Source organism: Rattus rattus, chromosome 4 (assembly GCF_011064425.1).
Source record: "Rattus rattus isolate New Zealand chromosome 4, Rrattus_CSIRO_v1, whole genome shotgun sequence".
In the NCBI taxonomy this organism is placed as follows: Eukaryota; Metazoa; Chordata; class Mammalia; order Rodentia; family Muridae; genus Rattus; species Rattus rattus.
Window position 1 is genome coordinate 96,716,427 of NC_046157.1, and position 26,940 is coordinate 96,743,366.

The window sequence follows — 26,940 nt, forward strand, 5'->3', positions numbered from 1 at the left end:
CCCTGCATAGTTGATTCACTGGAACATGTTTTCCTTGTGTCTTCCATCCCCTTTGACTCCTACCCTCTTTCCTCCCCTTTTCCCATTGGGTGCCTAAGTTCCTAGGGGAGGGACCCAACAGAGATGTGCAATTTAGACTCTCTCCAAATGACGTCTGTCTGTGGGTCTCTGCACCCTCTTCAGTCTACTGCAAGAGGAAGCATATCTGATGACCACTAGACAAGATACCTATCCTAGGTCTCTGAACTAGCCAAGTCTCTAGCCCTGGTAATCCAGGCAGTGACAGACATGGGCTCCCTCTTGTGGTATCAGCCTCAAGTTAAACCTGACATTGTGTGGCAGCTCCCACAAGTTCTGCACCATCATTTCCACAGCACATCTTGCAGACAGGACCGATTGTTGGTCGTAAGATTTGTTGCTGGGTTCATATCCAGGTTACACTTTCCTTAACCTGCAGGGTACCTGCCCGCACCAAAGATACTAGAATATAGGGGTGAAGGCTTCATAAAGGCACCTGTTCTACCTCTCTATGCTCAGTGAGCTGTTTGGATGTTGTCAACAATGGGGACTTCTTGACAGCTTTCTGTCTGTTATTGTCTGTCTTAGCACCAACTTGAGTTGTTTCAGGATCTCCATAAAACCCCCTCAGCCAACAACTCAATCTAATGCAACCCTGACCCATCACTATCTTGCCTTCATACAAAAAAGTCTAGTTCAAACTTCAAATCATCCATAACTCAAAGTCCTCATTAGGGTCACCTCATAGATTCCAGGTTTCCACACTTCCTCCCTCCCTAGACCCCTTTAGCCCCAGCTGTCTCTTCTTGCATTCTCTCACAGCACCACCACCACCCTGTACCCATCCCCACCCACCTCCAGTCCATCTTCACAATTTATATTCTATTTTCCCTGGGCCAGGAGTTTTATACAAACTTCCTACAGCCCTCCTTGTTATTAAGCCTCTGTGAATTGCAGCTTGGCTATCATTTACTTAACGACTAGTATCCACTTATAAGTGAGTACATATCATGTTTGTCTTTCCGGGTCTGGGTTACCTCACTCAGGTTGATTTATTGTTCTAGTTCCATCCGTTTGCCTACAAATTTAACAGCCGAGTAATACTCCATTGTGCAAATACAGCACATTTTCTTTATCCAGTCTTTGGTTGAGAGACATCTAGGTTGTTTCCAGTTTCTAGTAACTATGAATAAAGCCACAGTGAACAGAACTGAATAAATGGTGTGTGTGTGAGCGCGAACACACACACACACACACACACATGCATACATACATGTGTGCATATATGCCAAGCATGCAAGTGGAGGTCAGAAGGCAAACCTTCAGGAAGTTGGCTCTCATGCTCCTCCAAGTGGATCCAGGAAATGAAACTGACCCCTAAGGCTCAGAGGCAAGCAGCTTTAGCTGTTGTTACCCACATGGTCATTTGGGGTGACTTGACCTTTCTACATTTGCTCATCATGACAAGCAAAGCCTAACTGCTGTATTTTCCAACAACCTACATACAATAACAGATATACATTCAAAATAACTATACTATAATGAATATCGGATATTTCCTCCATATATGAAGAATGCTTTTAGGAAATTCTTTCCTGTTAATTGATTTCATTCTGTAGCTGCTACATTCATTTCATTATAGGCATATTTTTAAAACATGTTTTCTAGCCCAGGAAGATGGTCCAGTGGATAAAAATTACTTGCACTGCAATCACAAAGGACTGAGTTTGAATTCCCAGAAGTCACATAAGTCCAAGTACTGGTTTTGTCATCCCATTGCTCCTACAGTGAGGTAGGAGGCAGAGACAAGACAATCCCAGGAGATCATGGGCCAGCTACCATGGTGTATATGCAGGGGCAAGACAACAGAGGCACTTCCTTATGAAAATAGAAGGTGAAGTTTGAAGTTGACGCTATCCACTGACCTCCACGGGTGTACCATGGCATGTGTGTGCCCAAACTCACACACGAAAATGTGCGCACACATGTTCACATGCATGAGTGCATGCATGTACATACACACACACACACACACACACACACACAAAGACAATAAAATATCATTTTCTTAACTGTTATGTTTCTTTAAAATTATACACTGCAAGGGATTAACTGGTAGTCATGACGCACCACAATGTTTTTGATTACACATAGGCTAAAATCCATAACCATGTTAGAAAAAAAGAACAGCTGGAGAAGGTATGCAAAGTAGCAGCTGGAAGAGAACAGTGCATAGCGACTTTTTTTTAGGACTGGTGGAATAATTTGGGAATAAGAGATCATTGACTCCAAATGCCAAGGCATGAAAATAGTCAGAAAGTAAATATTGCCATACTGGGTGACAGAATTGTCCAAAGTTAGCTTGTATTATGACTTTGAGTGATGTAAACCTCTAACTTTAGTTAAAATTGTCTATAGATGTGACGTTCTAAAAAAGAAAACAGCATTTGTAATCCTTTTAAAGACAATTTAAGGACAAATTCTCTCACGTGAATTTTCTTCTATCCAGAGATTAACATGTAAAGATGCTCTTTAAAAATGAACATGGTGAGTGTCTTGAAAAATGTTTTACTATCGTCCTCCGGCCCTGCAAAGTCAGTCCAATGGAACTTGAGACTGCTGACAAAAAAAATCCTCCTGGTCTCCTTTAAAGGGGAAACAGACTTTGATAGATAATATCTCGTGAAATTAAAATAAGTCCGTTTCAAGAGTGCAATTTCAATTTTGTACCCTTTTGTTGTAGGCAAATTTGTAAAGAATTCCAAGACCTCCTGAGCCAAGATAGATCACCACTGGGATCCTCCAGACCGACTCCCATTCTAGACCTTGACATCCAGAGGCACTTAACACATTTCAGGTAAGATGGCTTTTCCCATCTACTTAGACGCTGGGCAGCTAAACCACACTCAATCCTCTAGGATTCTGTGATGTCGTCATAATTCCAGTTAGAGATATCCTTATGTTAATAAAATAATAACTGTTCTACTCTGTTCGGAATGCTATGATAAGATACTCTAGACTGGATAATGTATAGAAGATATAAGTGTGTAGTTCAGATTCCGGGACTGGGAAATCTGAGAGCAAGGTGCTGACAGAATCAGTATCTTTTAAGAGCTCTGTGTCTTCAGATCCTTTAACTCAGTACTGTGTGATGAAAGGGGCCAAGAAACTTCCAAAAGACTCTTCTTAAGGGCACGAATCCATTCTCTCAAAACTTAATCACCTCCTGAGGCTTCTCTTTTTACTATTGTATTGAGGTTTAGTTTCAGTGTATGAATTTGAGGAGAAGAAGAAACAAATATTCAGATCACAGGAGTGACGGCCTGAATTTTTGAGACTATCAATTTAAGAAAACATAGTGATTGAGGCACTTTAGATCAGAAAATGTAATATCTTTTTATATTCATCAAGAAGCTATGGCTTCATGAAAATGTGTATTATTAGATCAGGAATACTAAGAAATTTTGTCCAGGTTTCTGAAATCTTTTAAACAGTTACTATGTTGATAGGGTAAATTGTTAAATCAGATCTGATTGAAGCTAACTAAATATCAATGACTAAATCTTTAGGAATGCACTGATGATTTCTATAAACTTAGAAGTATAAATGATTCTTTTTTAATTTCTTTCTTTCTTTCTTTCTTTCTTTCTTTCTTTCTTTCTTTCTTTCTTTCTTTCTTCCTTCCTTCCTTCCTTCCTTTTCTTCCTTCCTCCCTCCCTTCCTTCCTTCCCCCCTTCCTCCCTCCCTTCCTTCCTCCCCTCCTCCCTCCCTCCCTTCCTTCCTCCCTCCCCCCCTCCCCTCTCCTCTTCTCTCTCTCCTCCCTCCTCCCCCCCCTCCCCCCTCCCTTCCTTCCTCCCCTCCTTCCCCTCCCTTCCTTCCTCCCTCCCTCCTCCCTCCTTCCTCCCTCCCTCCCTTCCTCCTCTCCCTTCCCTTCCTCCCTCCCTCCTTCCTCCCTCCCCTTCTCCTCCTCCTCCCTTCCTCCTCCCCTCCCTTCCTTCCTCCCTTCCTCCCTCCCTGCCTTCCTCCCTCCCTCCCTCCCTTCCTCCCTCCCTTCCTCCCTCCTTCCTCCCCTCCCTCCTTCTTCCCCCCCTTCCTCCTTTCCTTTCTTTTCCTTTCCTCCCTTCCTTTCCTTCCTTCCCTCCCTTCCTTCCTTCCCTTCCTTCCTTCCTCCTTCCTCCTCCCCTTCCCTTCCTCCCTCCCTTTCCTTCCTCCCCTTCCTTCCTTCCTTTCTTTCCTTGATGTATATGAGTACACTGTCACTATCTTCAGACACACCAGAAGAGGGCAACAATTTCCATTACAGATGGTTGTGAGCCACTGTGTGGTTGCTACAAATTGAACTCAGGATCTCTGGAAGAGCAGCCAGTGCTCTTAACCACAAGCCATCTCTCTAGTCCTGTAAAAATGGTTCTTAAAACATGGGACACTAAAATGAAATATTAAAAGCATACTTTAAGTTTTCATTTCTGAGAAACTTTGAAAATAAATAGACTATCTTTTTGGTTAACTTACTCTCCAGATTATTACGAGAAAGAAAATAGCTGCTGCTTAAATAATTTTCCATTTCAAAACTCTAAAATTATAGTGTGATACAGTATTTCTCATTTATACAAAAAATAAAACATTTCATTTTCTTTTTAGTTATCATTTGTTGGAAAGTATAAACAACGTTAATGAGAGATTAACTGACAAGTTAGGATGGTGAGCACACGTGTAATACCAGTACTTGGCAGGCTGAGGCAGCAAGCATTGAGAGAATTCAGGGACAACTCATGGCCTACATAGAGAGCCACTGTCTCAAAAACGAGCAAACAAAAAGTAAAGAATTAAAAATGTTTCCATTACCTGCTTAAGTTCTTTTTTGAAGGTTAAGAACTATTTATTAGAGTTTGAAAGGGAAAGCCCAAGACAATGAACCTATGAATAAATTTCCTTTAATTTTTTTAATTGGAAAATAAACTTTTTTTCTTACAACATATTCTGATTATTCTTTCCCTTCCTCCAACTCCTCCCAGATCCTCCCCACTTCCCCAATTATCCAGATTCACCTTTTCTCTCTCATTAGAATACAAATAGGCATTAATTATATTATTAGAAAATTAATAATACTTAATAATAATAAATAAAACCAAAACAGCCTAGGATAAAACAAACAGAAAAACTGCTTAAGATTATAAGGCTGTTGAAGATGATACACAATTATCTACATAATAAATACTTAAGTAATTTTGTTTGCACAGAGTATTCTAAATGAGTATTTTCTCTTAATATGCTACAGTTCTACTCAAGATTCCATAAGCACAATCTTTTCATATTCTACCTAGAATTTATTTTTCAAAATGACTCAGGACATAGTATACATTTCTCAGAATTTTATCTGCCTCTCAAAGGAAGAATCAGGGGAAACTGCAATAAATCTAGAATTTAAAAAAAGTATAGACATTTTAGAGCACAAGATTTTGGAATCACGAGGGCTATTTTTCAAACCCAGGTCCCATTACATGTGAGGTGGGTTGTGTGGAGAAACTTTCAAACTTTTGCTTGGGTTCCTATATAAAACCGCTGTGTGATAATTATGTGTAGTAATGAGCTGAAATGAGACAGGATATAAATTTAACACTTAGTAAATGCTGTATTGCTTGTCTGTGCCAATGATGTGAGCTTGAAAAAAATTGATGCTCCCAGGGTTATTGCCACAGTTTGGTTTATGTATACGTTAAAGGGTTTGTTACATTCACATGATGAGTTGATTATTATTATTATTATTAATTTAAATTGGGATTAATGATGTTTGCGAAGTTACCAATTTACAAGGATTTTACTATTAGGATGCAGAGAAGCAGGAGCCTACGCCATAGGATAAGTCTATTTCTAATTAGACATGCTGATGCTATCATCAGACAGTGACCTCATCTCTTCTGGCCGAGAGCAAAAATGGGCTTTAACCTGAATATCAGTTTCTGAAGGAAATGGATAGGTAGAAGACTTGCATATTTAGCACAGGCTTGCTATCTTGTTGATACTTTTACAAGCTATACACATAATGTCACAAAAGTGTGTGTGTGTGTGTGTGTGTGTGTGTGTGTGTGTGTGTTCTATGTGCAGATGTGCAGGGAAGGGAGAGACAGAAGAGGATGTCTAGGCTCCTGCTTTTTCAAGCTCTACCTCTAAGATCTGGTCTTTCACTGAACTCACAGCCTGCTCCTTTGGGCTAGACTGGCTGTCTAGCTAGCCAAATCAATCCTCCTGTCTCCATTCTTCACAGTGCTGGGAGTTACAGATCGGAGCCCAGATACCTATATCTTTTTATGTGGGTGCTGGGGATCAAACTTCTCATTCTCTTCTTCAAGCAAACACTCTGCCTATAAGCCATCTATCTCCCAAACCCACAGAACTCTTTAGAGCAAACTCTGATTTCTAAAATAAGAAGGAAGCAGGATTCCTCTGAGCTTCACATTCTCTTATTTACCTCCCTACTTAGAATATGGTAACAAGGTGGTGTTTATGCAGGAACTAAAGAACTAAATAGCCAGATAGTGGTGAAGCACACCTTTAATCCCAGCTCTCCAGACGTAGGCATATCTCTGAGTTCAAGTCCAGCCTGGTCTACAGAGTTCCAGGACAGACAAGGTTACACAGAGAAATCCTGTCTCAAAAGAAAAAGGGAACTGACTGCTTCTACTCTCAGGAAAAATGAGATACTGGGTGAGATTCAAAACTCTCAAAATATGTGGCTGTCAATTCTCAATTGTGTCGAGTCACAATTTCAAAGATAAAGCTATCTGTTTAAATGTTCTAAACTTCATATTTAATTACACTAAATGTATAGTAGCAGTTTTAATATTAATTAATAAATATAGTAATTAATAGTACCTTTAGAATAATAGTATCTCTAAATTTTAGTATTTATATTTGAGGACTTTGAATATCTCATTGTGATTTCTTGTTTATTTTACTTTTTAAACTTTTACCAGAATTTTCATTTATTTTTCCTTACATTCCAGATTGTTTATTTTGATAAAGCCCTCTAATTTCTCATGATTCTGGAAGTCACTGGGGTTAAAATTCATTTTTGTAGAAAATTTCCTAAAGTCTGTGTTTTGTAAATTGTACTAAAATAAAATATTCCCTTTTTTTTTCAATAGAATTCAGCTCTATAGCTAAGCATATTTACATTGTCCTGCGAACAAATTCCTAGAATTTGTATTTTACAAAACTTATACATCATATCCGCTTATAACAATTCCACATTTCTCTGGCTCTCTGGCCTCGGACTGCAAATTATACAATGGCTGTCTTTTATGACTACTTATTTAATCAGGCACAATTTACTGCAGGTGCACAACTATTGTCACGTATGTCATCGTTCCCTTCCCTTTAAGACCATATAATATTCCAGTATAACTTCTATTATATTTGTTAGCTTACACAAAGATTTGCATTTCTCCACATCCTCTCCAACACTTCCTGCTGACTTTTAAAAAATAGTAGTGACCCACTTTTCTCTGCACACTTACTTTGCGTCTTCCTAAAGACCAATGATTTTGAACATGGATTTGTAGGTTTGTTAGCCATTCGTCAAGGACACGTATTCAGTAGTCTCCAGTTCCTCCTTGGGTTACTGATTCTGCGCTGTGCTGTAGTGCACCATTGTTTATTTTTATATCAACCTTTTTAGATTAAATATTAGATTCACAATTTGCAAATTCTTTCTTATCTTCAAAGGTTGCCTTTTCATTCTCCTGAATGTATGTCTTCTAAGCAAATTTTTACATTTTTTGTTGTAGACTAATTTGTATACTGTTACGATGATTGTGTACACTCTCCACCGCACATCAGAGACTACTTGGTAAATCCAATGTCTCAAGGCTTTCTCCTATGTTGTCTTCTAAGAGTTTTACAGTTTTTAGATCTTATATTTAGGTCTTTGATCCCTTTTGTGCTAATTTCTATAAATAATTTAGAGTATGCAGCTTCTCTCTTTCCCATGTCAAAATTATATCATTTTAAACGTAGCTGTCATTTTCTGCTACAATCCAGATTGAAGGCTCCTGATGCAGCTTCCTACGATTTCCATGCATACACGATTTCACTCTGCATGCATTTCAAAGGCAACGATAGCATTTTTACCAATGTAACAATTGAACAAATTCAAAATTTTAACAATAACTCTGTTAACAGGAGGTTAGTAAATGGTGGTGTATTGGCCAGCATTGAAAAGACTATATAGTTTGTAAGTGTGGTGATTAATTTTGGCTTCATAGGAAAATTATTGATGAAACCCTTTTACAAACCTAAATGATTAGAGTCAATGTATGAAAAATTGGGGCTCTGGAATTTATGTTAGTTTCCAATTCTGGTAGCTAGGTTTGAGAAGCATAGTCCTAAGACCTTCCCAGCTTTCAGAATCTTATTATCCTTTGAACGAAAATGTGATTCTGATGCTTTAAAACATGTGTGTGCACATGCTATCACATACATGGAGGTCAGATGACAGCTTGATGTAGTCAGTTCTCTCCTTCTACCATTTGGCTACTCAGAATGGAAATCAGGCTTGTCAGCAAGAGCATTGGCCGACCAAATCATCTCTCTGACCCACAAATTCATTTTTCAGAAGAGGCAATTAAAAAATTGTGCGAATTTGTGACTTAGATAATGATATGTTGAAAAGGGTCTATCTATCATTTCATATCTATCTATCTATCTATCTATCTATCTCATATCTATCTATCTACATATCTATCATCTACATATCTATCTATCTACATATCTATCTATCTATCTATTTATCTATTTGATGTATATGAGTACACTTCCAACACACCAGAAGGGGGCATCAGATCCCATTACAGATGCTTGTGAACCACCATGTGATTGCTGGAAGTTAAACTCAGGACCTCTGGAAGAGCAGTCAGTGCCCTTAACCTCTAAGCCCTATCTCTAGCCCCTAGAAGGTTCTCATATATGATTTTGTTAATAATGTGGGTGAAAACGCACTAGATATGAGTGTCTCATTTGTGTTGTTGCTGTTGCTTTTTGCTGACAATGGCCACTGATTGTAGTGGAAAGAGGACCAAGAGAAGCACTCTAGCCTGCATTCCAGTTAGCACAAACAATTGGAAGAGTTGGATTCTCTACAATTTATTCTGGGCACTGGCTGGGCAAGGAGTGTAAAGAGAACGTGTAGAAGGTTTTGTAATTAATAACTTCCATCTGTGTTACTATTTTGTTTAATCAAAGTCTTCAGAATGCAGAGTGCTTGACATTATACCTTTCAGGATTATGGACTAAGTATTGTTACTTACTTTCAGTAGACTGGTTGTGTTTAAACAATGATGGGTGGGGTGACCTGGCCCTGTAAAGCAAAAATAACTCTCTCTAGTTTTTACTGCAGATGACATATGGTTGTGCTCTGGAAAGCTCTGACAATAGTAGTGACCACTCTTAGGAGGCACACACAGCCTTCAGAGATGCTTGTTTCCACCAGAATGACAGAAGGCAGGTTTATTCATCATTTATCCCTTACTGAGTATCATTGACAGTAAGAATTGTCATGGCAAACACAGCAGACACCACAACACCTACCAGGAGAGGGGAAGAGATATGATTGAAATCTGCAGGCTGCTTCCCTGTACTCACGTTTTCTGAACCTGGTGATGTCAATTACCGCAGGATGGTATTAGGCAGGAGGAGAAGAGAGGGCAGATAACTCAACTCAAAACCACAGCCCTAATTGTCTGAGCTCTTAACAGTTCCTTTTCTGGGATTCACAGAGATTTTTAAAATGTGTCCATTCCTTGCATCTCATGTTCTCATAATCTTGAGTATGAGGTCACAGGAGCACATAGGTCCATATAAATAAGAAGTCAGAACACCACTAATGCTCAACTCTGAGAGGATGGACCTGTCAGTAAAAGCAGAATTCTTTTTCATCACAAACCTCAGAAGACTTAGTTCCCTCTTTCTTTCACTGGGCCAATATAAGGATGAGGGGTTGGCACGTTCTTTTGGGACTTCTGTATTAATAGGTTTTGTGGCTCTAGTCTATAATCCTAGCATTTCAGAGGTTGAAGCAGAGGGATTGCCAAGTATTTAAGGCAAGCCTAGGCTATATAATGAGTACCAGGTGAGCCAGGGCTACGTAGCAAGACACTGTCTCAAAAAGAGAGTCGATCAAAACAAAAACATATAAAGACAAAGAATAGACACAGTATTGATAATTACCCGAGGCAAACAAAAAAATCTTTCATCTTTGTATGTGTTGTATCTAACCCATAGTAAATGATATTATGATCGTATTTCACTTGGGTCTTGGCTATGTCTTGTATTGTTTCACCCCCATGCCCAGGGCCACGGGCCAGGGAAGGAAATTGATAAGCTTGCTTAATTCTCTAGCATAAGTCAAAAAGTCTACTGATATCTCTCTGCCTTTAGAAATGGTCTCTTGTACCGTAGCCATCAGTCTTTGGAACTAAGAACTACATAGGCAAACTTGCTGGTGACTCTCATTTCTTGGTTGGGCCTCAGTTTTGGGAGGCTTCTTCTGTTTCTGACTCTTCTTCAACATTCAGATCTTTTTGCCTCACATCGCTGCCAAGCTGTCATGTCTTCCTAGCTTGAAACCTTTTCGTGACAGTCTGCTCTTCTATCGGTAACAAGCCTATTAGAAATGTCCTCCTCCCATTGATAGGATTCTGTCTCTAACATCTGTCTCCTTGAGGGCTTAGCACAGTCAATTTCCTCCTGTTTCCAGTTTCCAAAGGCAGTCAACTCTCATGTCCCCAGCTTCCTCTCCTCCTGTTACTCACTTCCATTTTTTTCTGTGTTCTGTGTAAGACAGGCATTCCGGGCAACTGCACTGGGAGGTTCTAAGTGCTCTGTCCTTGTCAGTAGAGCCAGAGAAAAATTCCACCCCTGCTGTGAGCATATTTATTCTCATCCTAGGAGCCTTCAGTTTGCACATTTTTTTATAACTTATTTATTTTTGTCTCATATTAGTCTTTTGACTGTATTACATCTATGTGACAGTGTCAGATCCCTCCAGAACAGGAGTACAGACATTTAGGAGCTGCCATGTGGATGCTGGGAATTAAACATGGTTCCTTTGGAAGAGCAGCCAGTGCTCTTAAGCACTGAGTCATCTCTCCTGCCCAAGAAAATAAAGATTTTGATTAAATCTTTAATTGGAAAGCAAGACAGCTAATTTCAGCACATAAGAGACAAAACTCTCAAGCCTTCTTCCAAGAGTTCTTGGGCCTTTCAGGGGGCTCAGTGGGGAAGAAGACATTTCACCAGGCCCGAAGAACCGAGTTCCATTGGCAGAGCCCACAAGGTGGGAGGAGAGAACTGACTTTAGCAAGAACTGACTTTCACACATGTGCTGTGGCTTTGTGAACTCAAGCACATGTGCACACATACACAAAATATTTAGTTAGTTCTTTGGGGATAAATGGTCATCTAGTCTATGACATTATTTTATTTATTTATTTATTTATTTATTTATTTATTTATTTTTAAAGACTTTATTTATTTTATGTATGTGAGTACACTGTAGCTGTCTTCAGACACACCAGAAGAGGGCATCAGATCCCTGTTAGAGATGGTTGTGAGCCACCATGCGGTTGCTGGGATTTGAACTCAGGACCTCTGGAAGAGCAGTCAGTGCTCTTAACCACTGAGCCATCTCTCCAGCCCAACATTATTTTTAAAGAGTACTAGAAATTGTCAGTGTGAATCGTGAAGGAAAAAATCCTGTTTCCCAAATAAAATTCCATATAAGGGTGACATTTAACTATAAAACTCTAAAATGAAGGTCGATGGACTTAAAATGAATATCCTAGGAGCACCAGTGGAAGGAAGCCCTGGGTCCTGCTATCCCCTAAACTAGACTGTTGGGGAGAGGGCAGCAATGGGGAGGTTGGGAGGGAAACCCATAAGGAAGGGAGGGGGGAGGGGTATGTTTGTCCTGCAAGGCTTAAGCATCCAAACGAAAGAAAAGAAGCCTGCAAGGATTGTGACAATTAAAAGAAGCCTCCCTTGTAAAAATGTTTACTAGCAAAAATATAAATGTGAACATAAAGCAGGCAAAGACTTCAGTTTATTTAGAGCAGTCATGATGCCTTTAATCTATGTTAAATCGTTTGCACTTCCCTAAAATGAAGTTGAAAATCAAGGAAAGTAAATTTATTGTCAGTATTCATCATTCTGTATAAGCCGTGTGGCATCTAACCAGGCATGCCCAAATCTTACAGGTAAAGCATTTGATGGCACAATATAGCCAAGATATATAGCCACTATATCTGCAGTGGGTGGTGGGATTATCTCAATAAGGTCTGGCAATAGGGGAGTCGGATGCCTCACATGGAAACATGGCATGGACCAGTGGTAATTTACTACAAGAGATGCATGGGAATCAGTGGGCGAAAGGTTACTAGAAGGAAACATCAGAGTAAAGGGACTCTAGCTAAGCCTACCTAATAGGATTCTTGTTAACGACAGGCTAGGGTAATCAGAGTAAAGATGGTGAATGAGAAAATATAATCAGGTACCAACAATGGTTAAATACCAGGTAGGGAGCTTTCCTGATGTGATATAGTAACATAATATTCTTGTTAAAACTTGGTTTTATGAGAGAGCTCATGGTTACAGAGAATTCAAGAGACTGCATTTTGATCGAGCAAAAATACCTTTGCCAGGAGACATATTTAATAAAGGGGATGGGAAAATGGCTCAGTGAGTGGGAATGCAAGCATGGGGATCTGTGTTCAAATCCTTAGCGGCCACATTAAAAGCTGGGCGTGGTACGCGTCCCTGTAACCATAGTCTTGGGGTATGGAAACAGATGGATCCTCAGAACTCAATGCCTAGACAGCTTAAGTGAAATGAGGGGCTTCTAGTTCTGTGAGGGACCCTATCTTAAAGGAAGAAGGCAAAACGGGACACAGGAAGACAGTGGAAGTGGTCCTCTGGCCTCCACACTGTGTATGTGCGGGCGCTCCTACCCTAAACCCCACCTGCATGCACCGTGCAATGTGTACTACATGTTCACACTCATGCACACTCGCACACTACCCCTCGCCCAAACCAAAAACAACATCGACTCTACTTGCTTACAATTTTTTTATGGATCCTTGTCTTTGTCACGTAGGACATTGAATAATGTAAACGGCTAACGTTAGAGATAGCTGTTTATAATGAAAAGAGCCTGTCTCTGCGGTCATGTCATAACCAGTGCAAATAAAAGGCTTTGAACAATGGATGCGTTGAAGGAAATTTATAGCATTTATTCAATGAAATTTTTTATATCTTTCTGGGGTTTGTGTAAAAGACGTGGCCACAGGGAGGTGGCATGTATGACCAGAAGCAGGAGGAAGGTTACTAGAGTTCTAAGTTGGGACCCTTAGCCAGATGCTTGGATTTAGAGCATGCTACAACCATCTAATCTTTCTCTGTACGTTGCTTTGGAAGTTGATGGAGCCAAAGTGCACGTTGTCTTAGTCTCCCTCCAGATAATGATATACTTCTTCCCACTCTTGAGTTATTGTCCCACTTAAAATCACCCCTCATGCTTTATTTCCATAAGTTCTTATTTCTTCTCTTTCTAGTTCGCCAATGCAGACATTTTATTTATTTATTTATTTATTTATTTATTTATTTATTTATTTATTTATTTTGGAGCTGAGGACCGAACCCAGGGCCTTGCGCCTGCTAAGCAAGCGCTCTACCACTGAGCTAAATCCCCAACCCCCAGACATTTTCTTAAGAATGGAAGTTCAGCGACTTTCACTTTCAAAGGCTCATAGCCTAACTTTAAAGTTATCCTGCCTCTTTTCCAAAGTACTGTGTTTCCTTCGACCTACAATTTGGAGAAGAATTGTCAGTGCAGGCACTTTTTAAAGACGTTATTTGTTATTTCTTTCAATGTGAAATTTCACAGTGATATAACCATAAGAAATATGAGGCATTTTACAATATCACATGAAAGCAAATAGTAGAAGTAATCTCTCATGATTTGAGGAGTATTTTAATAAAAGAAATACAAATGTTTAGCTTTTGTAACATTCAAGGACTATGTTGAAGGCACGCTTCATTTTCATTAAAAATAAAAATTAAGAAAACCAAGAAAAAAAAAGAAAATGTGATGTCCTTTAGGTTGATAAATCTAAGGAAATAGCCCACTGTTTTTAGCCTCTGGCATTCTGTTCCCAAAGAAAGGAAAGTTCAGTGCTGATGTCAAGGTATTACCTCCTTCAAAATATGATGGGGCTGAGACTCGTTTGGGTCTCCCTTCGTACACACAATATTTTGTTCACTCTTAGTCAATTTTGCTAATAAATTAGATTTAAATAATCTGAGATCACAAAGACCCTGTCCCTCTGGGATCTCAACGAGGCTGACTTGATCAAGAAGTGTGGACTTTCAGTGTCAGAGAGACTTCCGTCTCCCAACATGATAGACCACCAGGGGGACATTATAGGCACCGTTCTCCAAATTGAGATTTTAGAGTGTCCATCTCATAGGAAGGCCCCTGAGCATTTGTTTTCTTGATTAAGCATTTTGGTTGAAGGACATTTGGCTGTTGCACCAGATATAAAAGGCTTCCTGGACCTTTCTGGAGCTGGAATGTTGCTTAGCTCTGTGTTTATAAAACTCGGTCACGGTAACTTTTTATATCTCATTGTACCAACTTCCTCTAGAACTGAAGCTCTACCGCTGTGCTTGTTAAAGTGACGAAAATATTCAAGCAGTATAGCAGTGTTCTTTGGCCCTAGAGAGATAAGCCTAATTCCCTGAATACATATAAGCTGCATGGGAATAGTTTTCTAAATGCTGATTCTAGGGATCTTGTCCCAAACCAGTAAGTCAGGATCTCTAGGGTAAGATCCACAAAACGAAATAAGCTTGGTGAGGTGATTTTTTTAATGTGTATTTGTGGTTGAGGGAGAAAAAAAAAGCTTAGCAAATCATGGAATATTTGAGTGCTGTCAAGGCCACTTCAATGAGCAGATTTGGGTGGCTTCCCACCACTGGCCACCAGGGAACCAAACATTTTCATTATGTACCTTAATTAAATTCCATTTACAAAGCACTTGGGGCCATAGGATAAGATAATGTATGGAGGGAATAAGCACCTTCAGCTGGTTCCTGCTTTTTTTCTGTTTCCTTGTTCAGTCCATGAAACATAGATATCTCTCAAATTATAGCAAAAAATAAGCTTCCCATTTTTCCCCAGGGTAAGGGCCTCTCCCCCTAGCCTGTATTTAAAAATTATGCCACATCCAGGAGCTAAAATACCTCATCTATGAAGTGCTAAAAAAAGAAAAGTAAAACTTGACAGAGAAGTCACAGAGAACCCTTTACAGGCGTCTTCTGGATTTTATTTCTTAGACATCTGTTCTTGTTCCCATGCTTGCAAGAATACACTTTTGTAGTGGACATCACCTAATCCTAATGGTAAGGACACTCACAGAGCCTCAGATCAATCTTTTTTCAATGAGGAAGTGGGGGGGGGATCAAAATGGGAAGCTGGTTCTCCCTTGGAGTCTTGCTGCTTGTATGTCTCCCAGAATCAAAAGAGCAGGACTGAGGTGAGCACAAGAAGCCCCTGTGAGCAGCGCTAGGAATCAAAAGATCTAGGAGAGCAGCCACTCAAGAGCGATGTAAGATAATGTAACAAACACTAGTAATAATAACCTCCAAGTTACTCCAATCTTCTCATGGACCCAAAGAATGGAAGGAAAGACCTAAGCATCCAAACATTGTCTATGTATAAATTTGGAAGTGCAGGTATAGCTCCTGTTCAGATACTTTCTTGGTTGACATTTGCAGTGTTTGAAATTCAATTCCCTGTGCAGTTAAAAAAGAAAAAGTTAAAATTTTACAAAATGAAATTAGCTTTCATCTATCTAAGTGATGGTTGCTTTTCCCATCTTGGTTCAGATTTTTTTTTGATGTGTAGCCTAATGATATAGATTGTTTTCAGCAATTTTGTAGCCTGAAGAAAAAATGGTTGCCATCTGTGGTTGGCAGCCACAACTTTGTGGCCCAGTGTTGAGCAGAAAGTAGCAAAATCACTTTGCTTTATCTTTAATACATATTAAATCAGTGTTTTCTTGGTACATGAGAAGTTCTAGGTTCCAGATCCAACTCTTTTCAAGACAGAAAGGGATGAGAGATCCCAGAGGTGCTTAGACACATCCATGCATAGACACAGCATTTCTGAAGAACAATATGGCAAATGTGGAACCAGCTTGATAACATGGATCTAGCATAGACTAGCAGAATGTAGCCATACTTACTTATACTAAGGAAAATAAATTAGCTTTGGTTCTTCTGATAAATATCAACAATGTTACCTAGATTTGAGCACATTCTGACTAAGCAATGATACTTTCAATATTTAAAAAAATAAAAACGTGGGTAAGGCTTTGAACACAAGTAAAAAGAAAATTAACCAAGAATTATAGTCGATTTTCTATGATAAAATGTCATGAACAGAAACAACTCGGGTGAAGAAGGGTTTATTTAGCCTACAGATTATAGTCCATCATGAAGGGAAGCCAAGGCAGGAACTGAAGGCAGGGACCCAAAGGCAGGAACTGAAGCATGGATGATGAAGCATTGCTGTTTGCCAGCTTGCTCTCCATGGCTTGCTCAGTATCCAGGACAAACTGTCCAGGAGTAGCACCATCCTTGGTAGGCTGGGTCCTCCCACATCAACAGTCAAGAAAATGCCCCCATAGACTTCTCTACCAACAATCTGAGAGAGGCATTTTCTCCATTGAAGTTCTTCTTTCCGGGCAACCCTAGTTTGTGTCAATTTGACACACACAAAAAAACTAATCAATATGCAACGTATGAAGAAAATTATTATATAGTTGTTTCTTGCTAGATTTTCAGATATAATATCAAATATATTATAAATGTGAACAGTGTCTGCTGTAACATGGATTGTCACTTCCATCCTATTAACAGAACCATAACTTATTGTCTCACACTCGTCTGTTCTACACAAGGTCTGTTTTTTCTTTTGTTTCTGAGTCTCTGGTTTTGTTTTTTGTTATTTTGTTTTTGTTGTTGATGGTGGTGTTTTGTTTTTTTTGTTGTTTTGCTGTTAGAAACTACTGAACCAAGCAGAATGGCACATGCCTGTAATTCCAGTACTTGGGAGGTAAGGACAGGAAAATCTAGAGTTCGAGGTCAGCTTTAACCGAAGTGAAAAAAGTGAATCTGAAGTCACCCCGGGTTATTTGAGCTCCAGTACCAAAAACTAAACAAAACAACCAATAATAATTACAGTGTTAAAATACATTTTTCTTCAAAATGTTGAAGTCACTACTAGCTTGCACTCAAGCTTTTATTCCTTACACTTAGGAGGCAGAGACAGAGGCGGGAGGAGTTTTGTTAGTTCAAGGCCAGCCAGAGGTAAATAGTAAAATGTCTCGAAAAATAAATTACTTAAAAAAAAAATTACAGGTTCTATCATTAAAACTTAATCAAGCCAATCCCACTCACCCGATGATGGCGTGTAAAGAATTGCTTGGCTGATTCTTTGATTGAATGATTGAAAGGTTGATTGGCTGACTAATTGATTGATACTATGCTAGGCATCAAAGCCAGGGCCAGGCATAAAAATTCCACCACTAACATACACCACCAGCTTCAGGTGCAAATTTGTAGAGGACAGAAATATGACATAACCATGGGAGACATGAGCCATCCGCCCCACACTCACACACAAAACCACAGTTTCTAGAAAATACCACTTTACTTGGTGGTGTCCTTCTGATCTCTGAAGTATGGAAACTGGGTTGGGAGGGTGGGGTAACTTAATCCTTAAAGGAAAGTGGAAATGGAGCTTTACCTGTGTGATCCAGCCAAGTCCCACTTTCTTTGAAATTGAGTGACAGGGAAAGGTTTCTTGGGCTGCAGAATGAAGTTCTAGAGAATGTTAGTTGGAAAGTATAGCAAAATAGAAGCTTTTTTTTTTTTTTTTTTTTTTTTTAAACCATGAACAAAATTAAGAAGATGACTGTTAAATATGTTACACCCACCCCAAGTCAGGTGCCATAAGCTACAACTATCTGTGTTTGCTCAGCAGAGGACTACATCATTCACAGTTGACTGTCAGGCCCTTTTTCTTCTCACTGTGAAATTAGTAGTAAAAGAAGCAGGCAAATCTCTGTGGAATCAAGGTCAATCTGGTCTACAGAGTGAGTTCTAGGAAGGCAGGGTTACACAGAGAAACCTTGACTCAAAAAAATAAGGAAAAGAAAGACAGACAGCAGGCAGGAAGAAAATAAGAAAAGGAGAGAGGGAGGAAGAGAGGGAAGAAAGGAGGGAGAGAGAAAATGCAGATACTTGTTATGAAGAAAAGGAAATAGCTCGGACATCCTTGAGAAATTATGAAGACAGAAAAGAGATAAGCACAAACTGGGCATGGTGGTGCATGCCCTTAATCCCAACGCTTGGTAGGCAGATGCAAGTGGATCTCTGTGAATTCAAGGCCAACCTGGTCCTCAACAACGTGAGTTCTAGGACAGCCAGAGTTGGTAAACAGAGAAACCCTGTTTCAGAAAGGAAAAGGAAAACAAAGAAAAGATGCTCATGATTTAGCAGCTAAGAAGGGATCTTTTAGAAAATACAGGTTTTAAATCACAAGTAGAAAGTGCTATAATAAATTCCTACAATAATAATTTTTGTTGTTTTGTTGAGTTTTTGAGACAGGGTATCACTTTGCAGCCTGACGCTCTCTATGTAGAGCTGGCTGGCCCTTGCTAGCCTGAAGCTATGTAGAGCTGGCTGGCCCCAAATTCAGAGATCCACCTGCTTCTGCTGCCCAAGTGTAAGGATTAAAGGAATGTACTGCTTCACTTGGCTACCTGTAACTCTTTATCCCTACTCTAACACAGCTTCAGCCCCATTAATTATACTGTTGACACTTTTCACAGTTAAGCTCTTTGGAAAGAAAGCAAAGTATATTAGTTACTATTTAATCCATCATCTGCTTTCATTACCAGCCTCCAGCACCGGATCTACTTCTGTGTTGTTCCTCATCCTTGTTCTCAGAATGTATTTTTAAATTTACTCTGATTACTCTAGAGACCAGAGAGTCCCAAATGAAACCAAGAAGCATTTAACCTCCAGTTAATTAATTTATCCATACCTAAGGGCTGGAAAGATGGCTTGGCAATTAAGAGCTTACACTGTTTTTGTAGAAGACTCAACTTCCATTCCCAGCACCCATACCCTTGTTGGGTGGCTTACAGTGTCCTCTAACCCCAGGTCCAGAGAGAATCCAACACCTCTGGCTTCTACAGGCTACAGATTAATTACAGTTTTTGAGGTTTTGTTTTTAACTTTTATTTATGTGTATGTATGTATGTATGTATGTATGTATGTATGTATGTATGTATGTATGTATACATGTACATATGTGTTGTAGATTTGGGTTAACACTTGTATTATATTAATTGGGTTCCCAAGACTGCACAAAAATCCCAATGTAAGACACTGACGGTCCCTGCCCTCAGTTGGTTTCAATTGATAAATAAAGTTACCAGTGCCCAGGGCAGGGAGACAGAATTGGGACTTTAGGATTTGTTGGCAAGGGAACAAGTTGAGAAGAAGGAACATCACCATGTTGGGAAAGGAACAAGATGCTAGAGCTGCAGAAGACAGAGGACCGATCATGTAGGAACCGGGGAAGAGCAGACCCAAGTCTCCCCACCCCCATTGGATGTAGGGTAGCAAATATGGGATATACATTTTAATAAGTAATAACTCAGGAGTATAGGAAGGGAGGTGTTAGCAAAGTAGAAGTTTGGGAGTAGCTCAGCCATTGAGCTGCTTAAGGCATATTAAAATAGAAGGCTGAATGTATGTGTGTTTCATTTGGGAATCCAGAACACTGGGGCAGATAGCAAGGAACTCACTCCACTGCCGCCAGGGTTATCTTGAGCAGCGTTACTTTCCTACAAAAATATGTATGTATGAATGTATGTATGTGTGCATGTATGTATGGATGAATGTGTATGGGCACATGTGCACATGTGTGCAGGTGCTCAAAGAATCCAGAAAAGTACATTGGAAGCCCTGGAGCTGATGTCACTGGAGGTTGTACAACACTCAGTGTGGATGCTAGGATCCACTTTCTCAGCTCCTCTAAAGAGCAATGGGGAAGGAGGCTATGTCTCCATCTCCATTAATGGAGTTGTCTTTCCACAAACCTATTGTCCATTGTTCTTTAATCTTCTGGGAAATGTCTGTTTAGATACTTTTCCTACTGTAATGAGATTTCTTGGATGCCTTGATTGAGGTATATGAACTACTTACATGTTTTGGATATTAACGTCACATTGCATTCATGATTTGGTAATAGTTTCTACATGGCTACCTTTTCATTTTGCTGTCTCAGTTCCACTTGCTTACTTATGCCTTAGTAGTTGATCGGTGTTTCTGGTGCTATATTCAAGTCATCATATGTAATCTTTATAGAAATGGAATTAAATAAACCCCCCCAGTTTTCAACATAAAAGCATATATATATATATATATATATATATATATATATATATATATGATCAAACTGTGGTTGTGCGTTATACTAGTACTTTTTTAGCAAATGGTATCTTTAAATCTTGACTACTTTTATTTACTAAATTAGCAGTGACTGAAGTAACATGCATCACATATGTCTTCTTTATCACAAGATACAAGCTTTGGAATGAAACCTGACAGTATCACTTCAAGACAATTTGACAAAACTGAGCAGTGTGGGTGGTTTTATTCATGAGAGGGTTAATCTACAGTTATGTTTGCTCAATGAGGAATGTCTCTTATAATTGCAAGTCCTACTGATGCTGAGTTTCCAACAGCGTTTTCCACATACACTTACTGGTGTCTAATAGTTATCTTCCAAGACAGACCGAAAAGCTTGCATACAATAGACCTTTATTTCTCAATATCTCGGAGTCTAGTTTCTTTCTGACTTTCCACTTGTCTCTGTCACTAAAGTAGTCTCTTCACTTGTGTGATGGATAGATCTTCTGGGAAGAAATAGAGGGCAATCATTTTCTATATAAGAATGAAAATTGCCTATATCTAGTTTTTATTCTACTGTTGACAGGTTAGTCTCCTATCTGAGCAGGAAGGAAAAAGAAGCTAATAATGAAATTCATAGGTGGATTATTTTATGCCTAGAAAAACACTATTGTTATGAAAGAAAGAAAAAAGGGAGGAAGGAAGAATGAAAGGAAGGAAGGAAGAAACAAACAAACAAACAAAGAAATGAGGAAGTCAGAGGAACCAGCTATCAGGCACATCCAACCAATGTTGATTTTCTTATGAGTCATTTTAGTTATACAAAATGACATATAGTTTATTGTAGCAATATCATAGATCCATATGACATGCACTAATCATGTCCAATCCTTGGATGTGACCGTCTGCCAGTCTTCTTGCTTGTTTCCAAGAGTGACTTCCTCAAGTGTGATCTATGCCTACACAGACCTATGTGACATGTTCTGGGAAGCAAGATGATCCTTGCTTCAAGAGAGATTTATTTGCTCCCTACTTCCTAAGGAGATGAAAAACCATGTGTTACTCAGACTTGCTAATAATTTGTACTCATTCAGTCTGTCAGCCATGACGGTTTGTCTCAATCGATCTTAAGCTTTTTATGGCCAAGGGGGAAGCATTAAATGGTATCCATAATAAGCAGAAAATGTCACAGTGGAATGTTCTAGATTAAATAAAGGGATTTTTCTGTTCCTAAGTATTCACCTATTTTTCCAACTTCTTCTCCTTTCCAGTTTGATCACTCATGGTTTTGGGACACCAGCAATATGTGCAGCCCTAAGCACTTTCCAAACAGTCCTCAGTGAGATGCTTAACTACTTGGAAAAACACACGACTCACAAAAACGGTGGTGCTGCAGACTCTGGCCAAGGACATGCCAACTCGGAGAAAGCCCCGCTGCGGAAACCTTCAGAGGCTGCTGTGAAAGAGGGCAAAACAGAAAAGACAGACTAGCTACATCAAACAGAATCTATTTCTAGAGAGTCTTGCTGCTCATATTTTTTTTCTAATATATATATCATTGGGGGTGACTAATCTTCAGTGGACCAAATCTTTACCCTCCCCGAGCCCTCCATAAAATAAAGTCAAAAGTGGAAATGAAAAGGAAAAAAAAAGGAAACAAAAAAAAATGACAGATCCAAAAACAAAAAAAAAAATGAAAAAAAGGAAAACAGCAGTGTAACTGTGTGATGAAAAATTGTCACTTTTTATTATTTTTTTTGCTATGATAAAACTCCTTCTGTGCACGTAGTTGATCGTTCTGAATCATATACACCACAGTTCTCAAGCACTTCTGGACTTTGGAGAGGCAGCACACGCTTTTTCTCACATATATCTGATGCACTTTCTTATCCAGTATATAGTTAGGGGTCAGTCAGAGAGCATGACCAAACTGGAGTCTGTCGCCAATGGCTGCTGCTCTAGTCATCCCTGACTTAACTCCCTGTCACTCAAGAGTGCCTCTTTCCATTAAATAGGCCAATATGAAAATATCCACTAGTACATGTTTGGGGAACTGACAAGGACAGTCACAAACTTTTTTGAGCTGACAGCAGTTCTAAATACTTGGTCACCCCAGATTACTGAATTATCCGTGCCTTGGTGGTGTTTAAAAATTCCAGAAACTGTCTCCCTTCTATCTACCATTCATTTCCTCTTAGGCCCCCCTGCCCCATTTCTAAGAAGATATTCAGAAGACTTATACAACACTGTAGATGTAAGAGATGAACTCGTCCAGGCCAACTGCACAGTTCAAAGAAACACTGAATTTAGTCGATGGGGTATACAGATGCAGAAGAGGAGAGCTTTGCCATTATTGGGCTCTCTGTCAAATGCAATGACATTATTTTGCCTGAAAATGACAAGAATAGGAGCAGTAGTATTTCTGAGCAGTCCTGCCTGTAAGACTTGGGGCCCCTTCAAAGTGCTGGTGGCAGTGGTTGTGTGGTTGAAGTGAGAGCCATGTTTTCCTGCTTCTGTGCTATTTCTTCCTGTTCCATATGTTCTAAACCTCTAGAGGCACAAAAGCACCCAGGCTGTGTTCAATAAAGAAAGCAAACAGAATAATTAGAGAAGACCTTTGCTTTTCAGATGTTTTCTTTTTTCCATAGCTTGTTCTTACGACTTCCTTACCTTTCATTTAAGACACTACAAAGCAAGAAGTTCCTGACTGCAAAAGCCAGGGATAGTTGAAAGAATGTTTCGCCCACATAAGCCTGTATATGTCAACAACGTTGTTTGCCACCACACATTGTTCTAGCTTTTCTACTGTTAACAATTAAACTTCTATGTAGGCAAATAAAAACATAGGTCACTATCTAATAAAGGAATTATTTTCATGTGTGGATATTCAACGCTTAGTTTAGCATGAAAATATTGGCCTCTCATTGCATATTTCAACTATTTTAAAGATCTCTGCCATATTATAACTTTATCGAGAATATTAGCATTATAGCTAATGAGAGGAAATATCTGGAAGTTTCATGTATGAAACAAAGAAGCTATTTTTACCTGACAATAATTCTTAAAAACCATTATCTTGAGTCTTGTACAGAAATGAACCATAACCACTGAAATCCTAAAGTTTTTAGATTAAATTTATTCAACAGGAGACGTTTGAAGAATTCCATAACAATAGGATATTATAGTAATACAGTAGAAGAGCTCGAAATAAAAAAAATAAAAGTAAATAATTATGATACCATGTGTTTAGTTCCATTTTTCAATTTTATCATTATTAAAGGCTTTAATTTCTTAAATAAAATAAAACGAAGCCAACATTCTTCCACAGTTCCAAATTTCATCAGAAAGTGAGTGATACCATGTTACGAGTCTCCCATATTGTAAAATATGCACACAAAACAAAAATAATATTTGAGTTTAGTAAGTGGTAGGAAAGTTACATCTAGATAATGTGGACTACTATATCCTCAAGGAAATTTCCACATCAATTGTTCTTTACTCCATTTATTAGTAACAATACCTTTGTATTTAATATGGCATTTTATGATGCATACTGCTAGGTACTTGATGTTATAACCACGTCAAATGTTCACAAATATTCAGATGGGACACTAGATCTGGCTTATGTTACAAGTCGACTTCTTCACCCTTAGTTGTAACTGGTTTGGATTCTAAACACCTCAGTGGGGGGTGTTCATTATTTATTAGCCTTGAAACAAAGTGTAACTCTAACTACAGTGCATATTATTTGCCAGGATTGGGGGTGTTTCAAGAGCCTTCATGGACAGCGCCCACCAATTCACTCTACCAGCCATCAGAACATAATCAAGTTGATGGACTGGTCCTGTTTAGAATCATCATTTATTATCATATTCTAATATACATTGTTAATACCAGCTTTTGCCTTGTATATAATAGGTACTCAACACTTTTTAAATAAATGAGTAAATGAATGTGTGTTTGTTCTTTGTCCAACGTGGGCCAAAGGACCTTCTAATATTTTATGTTTTCTCTCTCTGCTCAATGTTTCAATTGAGCTTGCTTCTTTCCTTCCATGGTAATTTGTTGTTAAATTTTATTTGGATAAGGAAAATTTTTTCATCATAGCACATTAGTTGCATATAGACATATTTAATATGGAATTATTTGAAAATGTGCTTAGATATCAAAATCTTAATAAAAATAAAGCTAGAATATTATTAGTTTACAAGAAAGAAAGATAGTTGACAAGGATATGGTTTTCCATGTTATAAGTAATATATGAGCCTGTTCAGATTACCTGTTACTCTTACAAAAGCAACTGTACAAGAATACTACATTTCTAAGGCAAATAAGACTATTTAAACTTGGTGAAGTTAAGTTTCTATATGAAGACATGCTTACTTTACAGCTGTTTAGATGCCACAGTCATGGCTTTCATTAGATTTACAATTAGACTGACGTTTGGTGATTCTAGAAAGATAAACAAAAACTCTGAATTACTCTCTTCTGTTGAAAGTTCGGGCCATGGAAAGACACTGATCTTTCTCCTCTCTGTCTTCTTTGTAGATTTCTTATCATGGGGAGTAATCCCTCCTTGGACTTGCAGGTTCTCTGCTCACCCTTAATTGGAGGTATATATAACCAATAAGACTGAACTTGGCTGGGAGAAGCTGTAAGCACCCTAATCCAAAAGTGACAGTGGTAACAATCTGACCCTTTGCCACCTGGTTCTCTGAAGAGAAATAAGTCAATACATTATCCTTACTAATAATGAATGAAAAACTACAATCTGTTTTTCTCTTTGCTTCCTTTTGTGCTTCTTTGTAAGCGCATGGTAGATGACTGGAATTTTGTAAACTGGATCAGACAATGAGTGTGCTTTCTTCTTACCAAAAGCAGTGTATGGGAAGCCCCAAGGCCCAATGGCTGACAGTACCACTCTGAGATCAAGTTACCTGGGATCAAATGATGATTTTTTTTTTGTGTAGTATGGTGTGATCTTAAAAAAAATAGTTGGACTTCCCTGTGCCTTTGACTCTTCCCCTCTATGAAATGAAAACAATGCTAGTTATCTACTCGAAAAATTACTATCAGAATCGCTATCTCTGAACAAGAAAACATTAGTACTTTGTGAGTGTTAGCTACTGTCTTTAATACTTAAAATTCGGACAACTGATTTTTTTTTTTTACCTAGAGATCTGCTTCTTGTTCATCTGTGGAGTTTCTATGCCAAACTATTTCCAAATTAAGTATAGTGGTGCAGCAGGAAATATAACCTTATCCCAGTTCATATAACCGATACCAGTCTTTGAGATACGGGAAGTACAATGATACAAACAAACACGGAAACCTACGGTACAAACCTGACTAGCATGTAGAAAACGGGAGCTGGGGCCAGGAAGCAAATTCAAGGAAGAAGGTTGTAAATGGTGAAGGAAGAAAGTGAAAATCAGGACAAAGGAGAAGTGCTGGCTGTGGCAGAGCTTAAACCACCAGGGGAAGGGTGTTGTGACAATTCCTAGAAGATCCTCTTTCTACTTCAGGCTGACCCTTCCTGCTTCCTCTATTTTTCAGTGATAAAGATTTTACCACACTATCCCAGAGAGAAAGTGTGACCCAAGCACAAAGCACTCAGCCAACAAGACAGAAATTTTTATATAGGTTTTCAGTTTCAAAACTGAAGCACCTCCCTCGCCTTTGCAGAGGAGAGATACAGTTCAGACTTAGGGCTCTTGACTACCCATCTCAGAAGCACTGAGAGAGATCTCAGAAACCCCAAACAACAATATAGCCTTGACTCTCAGGGACTTACAGTTTGAACGTTCATCAGGAAGGACATTTAGTTATACTGTGCACAAGTGGAGATGCACACAGGTGCACGTGCGCATGCACGCGCACACACACACACACACACACACACACACATGTGCACACGCATAACCAGAAAATAGCCTAGTGATTTTGGAAAAGAGGGAAAGGAAAAAAATTAATTCTATTTTATGTATGTATGTATGTATGTATGTATGTATGTATGTATGTATGTATTACTTATTCGCTTTACATTCCGCTCACTGCTCCCTTCCCACTCACCCCCTCCTACAATCCTTTCCCCATCTCCCTTTCCCTTCTCCCCTGAGTGTGTGGAGGCCCCCATGGGAATCCTTCCCCAACCCTGGCACTTCAACTCTCTGTGAAGCTAGGTACTTCCTCTCCCACTGAATGGAGATAAGGCAGCCCAGGTACTAGAACATATCCCGCCTATAGGCAATAGCTTTTGACATAGCACCCATTCCAGTTGTTCAAGCCCCACATTCAAGTCAAGCTATACATCTGCTACATATGAGCAGGGAAGCCTAAGTTCAGCCTGTATGTGTTCTTTGGTTGGTAGATCAGACTTTG

General features: G+C 39.1%; 1 protein-coding gene across 1 annotated transcript in view; it reads left to right on the forward strand.

The window, feature by feature from the left end:
• The window catches only part of Tfap2d (transcription factor AP-2 delta), a 58,841-nt gene extending 35,070 nt beyond the window's left edge, over positions 1-23,771 (forward strand). Inside the window, exons 7-8 of the mRNA XM_032899485.1 lie at positions 2,762-2,875; positions 21,831-23,771. Of these exons, the coding sequence (XP_032755376.1) occupies positions 2,762-2,875; positions 21,831-22,050 (334 nt within the window). The 3' untranslated portion in view covers positions 22,051-23,771. The remainder of the gene's footprint in view (positions 1-2,761; positions 2,876-21,830) is intronic.
• Positions 23,772-26,940: the final 3,169 nt, after the last annotated feature.